At 44.6% G+C, this 6,000-nt stretch overlaps 1 protein-coding gene across 1 annotated transcript in view; it reads left to right on the forward strand.

The window, feature by feature from the left end:
* The first annotated feature begins 142 nt into the window (after positions 1-142).
* The window catches only part of cherp (calcium homeostasis endoplasmic reticulum protein), a 9,576-nt gene continuing 3,718 nt past the window's right edge, over positions 143-6,000 (forward strand). Inside the window, 9 exon segments of the mRNA XM_079350137.1 lie at positions 143-373; positions 1,128-1,301; positions 2,290-2,328; positions 3,611-3,780; positions 4,365-4,502; positions 4,608-4,759; positions 4,870-4,981; positions 5,272-5,361; positions 5,681-5,882. Coding sequence (XP_079206263.1) covers positions 349-373; positions 1,128-1,301; positions 2,290-2,328; positions 3,611-3,780; positions 4,365-4,502; positions 4,608-4,759; positions 4,870-4,981; positions 5,272-5,361; positions 5,681-5,882 — 1,102 coding nt within the window. The 5' untranslated portion in view covers positions 143-348.

A 6,000-nucleotide genomic window follows, 5' to 3' on the forward strand; every position in this document is an offset into this window, starting at 1 on the left:
GGAGCTGCGACGTGTGTGAAAGCGCTTTGAGTAGTTAGAAGACTAAAAAAGCGCTTTACTAGCTCAAGTCCATGACTTGAGACAAAATGACAAAAAAGACACCTAACGCCGCGTACAGCTGCATTTCCACGCCGTACCGTCGCGTGGCGCTGTAGCCCAATCAGACGGCGTATTTTCCGCGGCGTCGCTCCGCCTGGAAAACATTACTTCCGGTGTGAGTTCAGTGCAAGTCAATTTATTCATTTGGCAATTTAAATAACCTTAAAGAAGGCACCGAAAACACTTTAAGGGATCTCTGGATTAATTTAGTAAAGTTCGGCGGGTTCCGCTGAAACTGCGTCGGCAAACATGGAGCTCCCGAACGGCCCCGAAGGTGAGCTTTGACCGTTAGTTAGCACACATGCTAACTTTAGCTTCTGCGAGGCTCACTTTATTGTCCTTTTTAAATTATTGTTATTTATTTATCACTTTATGGTCCTTCTAAAACATCATTATGTAATATATATTATATGAATGGTGATGTTAAAACAAGGTGCTAACTGGCTTTTAGTTTATTTAAACTACAACACTTAAATTAACGTGGTTATTATTTCTCTTAGCTTCAAACTCTTTATTAATCTGGAAATAATGTTTATTAATCTGGAAATAATGTTTATTAATCTGGAAATAATGTTTATTAATCTGGAAATAATGTTTATTAATCTGGAAATAATAATATTTATCTGTAATTACTAGATAATAATGTTTATTTATCTGGAAATAATAATGACTTTATATTTACTCTTTTAACAAACAGGTTAACAGAAAACCTGTAAATAGACAAACAATAAATAATAATAATAATAAACAATAGTTTGTACCAGTTTTCTCAGTCAGTGTTACATCATTTAAACATGGATCATAAACTGAAATAAATTTAAACCAAAAAACGATGAAACGATTTATTTTAATAAATAATGATAATTAAATTGAATAATGAATGAATGTATTATGTATTTAATGTGTGTTACCTGTAACAGGTGATGCACATTAAAACTGTGTGTGAACTTGCGTCGCTTTTAGGAACTACGTGCATTTCGACCAAAAGAACCAGGGTCTAACTTCGTGTCTGTTCTCCCCGTTTGCAGATCAAGAGCTGAGGAACGTCATCGACAAGCTGGCCCAGTTCGTTGCTCGGAACGGGCCGGAGTTTGAGAAGATGACGATGGAGAAACAGAAGGACAACCCCAAGTTCTCCTTCCTCTTTGGGGGGGACTACTTCAGCTACTACAGATGCAAGCTTGCCATGGAGCAACAGCAGCGTATGTACTTAAAGGGACAGTCCACCAGGAAACCATTTGCACTTTGTTTGATATGATGTTAAAATATTCAGTTCTTCCAGTTTTCTCGATACTTCCTGTCAAGGAAGACCTGCAGTAAATATGAATTATCCTCCTGGAGTGCTACTTTTAAAGATGATTAAATGAAGATAAATGTGAAACATTTTCTTCTTGTTATTAGAGAAACTGATGGAGCTCTGTAACATCACATTGATCACGTGTACTCTGGTTTCAGGGTGGATGTTTTTGTTTTTAAAGGGATACGAAGCATGCATTAGTGAAAACATGTACTAATCACCCTTGCGTGTTTAATCGTCCTGGCTTTACAGCTCACAGTAGCTCCGCCCCTAAAGTAGTTGTAAGTTAGAGACTGGTTTGTTAGGGTCGAGGTCCTGTCGTTGTTGGTCATCTGTGCTGCTAGAAATGAAGCTGTGCACACGATGAGATGTGTGTACTCATGATGATAGACTCGAGCAGGGCAAACATGTTTGTGTGCTTGAAGAGGAGGAAACATCTGGACTGTAAAAACAAAAAACACCCCATGATGGTATACGACCACATTCATGCAGCATCATCTTCAGTGCACTTCTTTTTTTTTTAATGAACAAAACACAAACGGTTAATGTCGGCCTGACTCAACGTAACAAGCAAAACAAGAAGCACATTTTACTGACAGAAATTTAACGGGACTTTCAAACATTGTAGCGTCGAGGTGCTGAAGGCCTGATGATCACAGGCTGCAGTCCTCCGAGCAGCCGGCCCAGGTTCAAGTCCGACCTGTGGCTCCTTATTCACATGTCATTCCTCTCTCTCTCTCCCCCCCCCCCCCCCCTCTCTCGCCCTGACCTAATGTCCCGTCTCTGTAATAAAATAAGATGATGTTCAGATGATGGTGTGATAATATGAGCAGTGATGTGCAAGGTCATGTTGTGTCCCTGAAATGCATTAAAGTTTGCTTTTCTCCATTTAGATCCCTCTACCCACGATGGGGAGGAGTATAATTCTGAAGGTATTTATTGGAGCCAGATTTTTTCCAGTTGGAAAGTCCCACTTTGTTTTTTTGTTTGTTTTGTGCATATTTTGCAAGATGTGATGGCAGCTGTGCTTGAAAGCGTTTGCTTTGCATATCACATGTCGGCATTATTTTTACTTTTCTTCTTGTATTTGTGCTGTTTTTGTTGTTCTGAAGGTATCTAAGTCATATCTTCAAGATGGTGCTGCTCAAAATGGGCTTAATCCTCTTTTTGTTTTCTTTTTTTATTACACTTTCAGAGACGCTCAGAAGATGAAGGAGCATGATGAGTTGTGTTTGTTTCTTTTGACTTCTCAGTTCTTTGATTCAGGACTGAGGGCAGCTGTGGTTTCAACATGCACCATCTCACAGAAGACCCAGATCTCTGACAAAACCAGTTTGAGTTGTAATCCAAAGAGATGAAGGATGTAAAGACTCATGACAGTGATCCTATGATGAGATCGTTCAGTGAGGGTGGACGTGGGTGTTTTCTGAGAAGTCACATCTTTCACTTAAAGTTTATTTTATTTCGTGTAAGCGCCTCCATTTCTGCCACATTTCAAATGAGTGGATCCAGAATCAGTTTAAGGACACAGACCGCGTCACGCTGGTCGGCGCTGCGTCGCTCCCGGGCGGTTTGGACCCTCCTGTAGGAGGCGGTAGATGTAGATCGAGGCTGATGTTTGCTCGTGTGGCGTGCGGTCAGGACGCGATGCTCGCTGTAAAACGAGGACCTGGATGATTCTGCGTGTAGATTTTCTGGCTGTAGCCGGACCTCCATGATTTATTGATTTTGTTTTACAATGAATGAGTCCATATTTTTCAAGCAGCCATGTGCAGTAATACAGAAAGGTGAGGATGCATCAGGACGAGGAAGTGGGCGGGGTCATGGACTCGTGGACTCTGCAGGCTCACTGTGCAGTCTGACTGTAGTTTAGTCGTTTTCAACCCCCAGTGTTTCTGACCTCTCGTCATCTTTACATTTGTTTGTTTTTTCTACAGGAGTCAGAGGTTAAAAATCACGTTGCATGACCTTCAGATGTTCTTCAAGCTTGTGCTTACTTCCTGGAAGGTTCCATCTGCTCGCTGTTTAAAAGCTCGTTCATTTTTTTATTTTATTTGGAGTTAACTTTGCCTGCAAACCCACCGTGTTTATCTGCCTTGCATCATGTGATTTATAGAACACATCTTCCTCTTCAGGCTCCTCATCACATCAGCGTCACCTCAGGAAGACAAATCCTCCGAACTCTAAATGTCCATGTTTCCTCCTCGTTTGCAGACATGTACAACCCCGGCGCCAAAGACGTGGTTGATATCCCTCCTCCGTCGATGCAGATCATTGCTCCGCCTCCGATCCCTCCGCCCTCTGCGCTCTCTTTTGACGAGCTGGTTCAACAGAGTCAGTGGAACCTGCAGCAGCAGGAGCAGCACCTGCACACTCTGAGACAGGTAGGAGCACAACCACAGGAGTGAAGCTACTGAAGAGCGCCGCTCGTTTCTGTGAGGTCGGGACCGGTACAGAGCAGGTCAGCTGACCCGCCCGTCCTTTGATGGCTCTTTAAAACAACTTAACAACTTAAAGATTCTGCTGGTCACCTTTAAGGTTGTCCATGACCTCACATAACCCGAGAGTGCCTCTCTGAACTCCTGCACACCAACTCACCCGCCTGCACCTTCACGCCTGTCCACCACGGGGTCCAGATCCAGAACTATGTGGCACCAAAAAAAGGGGATTTCGTTGAAATCTTTACTAAACATCGAAAAACATCCAAAAAATTAGAATTTTCTGGCCCTTTTTTAAATATGTCAGGCTTTAATTTTATCAATGTAATTGTTACTTTGCTGTTTTTTTCATCTTTGCTTTTTAAGGTGACCTTGAGAGTTTTGAAAGGCGCCTTTAAATAAGATCAGGACATGATTCAAACTATCCTACATGACCTCTTTCAGATCCTTGTAGGAGTCAAACGGCGTGCTGGGGGAGTTAAAGATGGCGGCAGTTTGTCTGATGTGTTCTCTCATCTTTCTCCGTGTAGGAACAAGTGACCGCAGCCATCGCTCTGGCGACGGAGCAGCAGACCCAGAAACTGCTGCTGGAAACTCAGTTAGACATCACAGAGTTTGACAACCTGCTGCAGCCAATCATAGACACCTGCACCAAAGACGCCATCTCTGTAAGCCGCCTCTGACACATTCAAACATCCGTCTTCATGAAACTTCTTTTCAGATTTCTCTAACAAACACCTCACTGACCCCCCCCCCCCCCCCCCCCTCCTCAGGCTGGTAAGAACTGGATGTTTAACAACGCCAAGACGCCGCAGCACTGCGAGCTGATGACATCACATCTTCGCAACCGCATCACCGTTGATGGAGCGCATTTTGAGCTTCGCCTGCATCTCATCTATCTGACCAATGACGTCCTCCACCACTGGTACAACTGCCTCATACATAAACACACTCAACAGACAGTAACACACGATGTGAGTGTAAGAACACAGTGATCACGTCTTCATACCGTGTGGGTTCAATGTGTCGTTGCAGCCAGAGGAAGCAGCAGAAGGACTTGTTGGCAGCGCTGCAGAAAGTCGTCGTTCCCATCTATTGCACCAGCTTCCTGGCTGTGGAGGAAGAGAAGCAGCAGAAGATCACCAGGGTAATGTCACACTGATGGTAGAGGCTGCTGCAGAGTAAAGAGTCCATCAGTATCAACTCATCCATTCACACACTGATGGTAGAGGCTGCTGCAGAGTAAAGAGTCCATCAGTATCAACTCATCCATTCACACACTGATGGTAGAGGCTGCTGCAGAGTAAAGAGTCCATCAGTATTAACTCATCCATTCATACACATTCACACACTGATGGTAGAGGCTGCTGCAGAGTAAAGAGTCCATCAGTGTTAAGGTTTCTAAGTCTTCATGTTTTTGTGGATCTTGTTTTGCAGCTTTTGCAGCTCTGGGAGAAGAATGGCTACTTTGATGAGGAGACCATTCAGCAGCTCCAGAATCCAGCACTGGGCCTGGGCCAGTACCAAGTGAGTCCTAAAGTGGACCTGGTCACAGTTTTCTGTGAGATCAGTACGTGCATGTTTATCAGCTCAGACTGAAGGACAGGCGTGTTGTATGTGCCGCTGGCATCTTTCCACCTGCCGACACTACCGCCCTCTTGTGGTTATTGTAGTCGAGCACGACTTCCTCCAGACCCTTTTATGACGTCATCGTAAAAAGAGATTTAAAATCCTAAATAACAGAATCTGGGAGTCCCCGACGACCAATCAGAGCAGAGCTGCCTCGGCTCACTCTAACAGGCTAACTGTGTGTCCACGTTCCCACCCTTTGTCCTCCTTCTTCCAGGCGTCGGTGATAACGGAGTATGCGGGCGCCGTGCAGCCCATCCAGCTGGCCTTCCAGCAGCAGATCGCTGCTTTGAAAACCCAACATGAAGAGTTTGTTGGCAGTCTGAAGCAGCAGCAGCAGCTGCCGCCGCCGGCCCCTGTAGCTCAGCTCGCCGCCCCTGCTGAGGCCGAAAAAGCCCCGCCGATGACCACGCAGGCCGGTGAGACGGCGCAGAACTCTAAACGTATGGAAAAATCCGACTCATCGTACTTTCATTTTAATACACCATCAGTTTCCCTGACTTGCTCCACGTTGCACATCACATACGTGTCCGTGTG

This window comes from Symphodus melops (genome assembly GCF_947650265.1).
Source record: "Symphodus melops genome assembly, chromosome: 8".
NCBI lineage: Eukaryota > Metazoa > Chordata > Actinopteri > Labriformes > Labridae > Symphodus > Symphodus melops.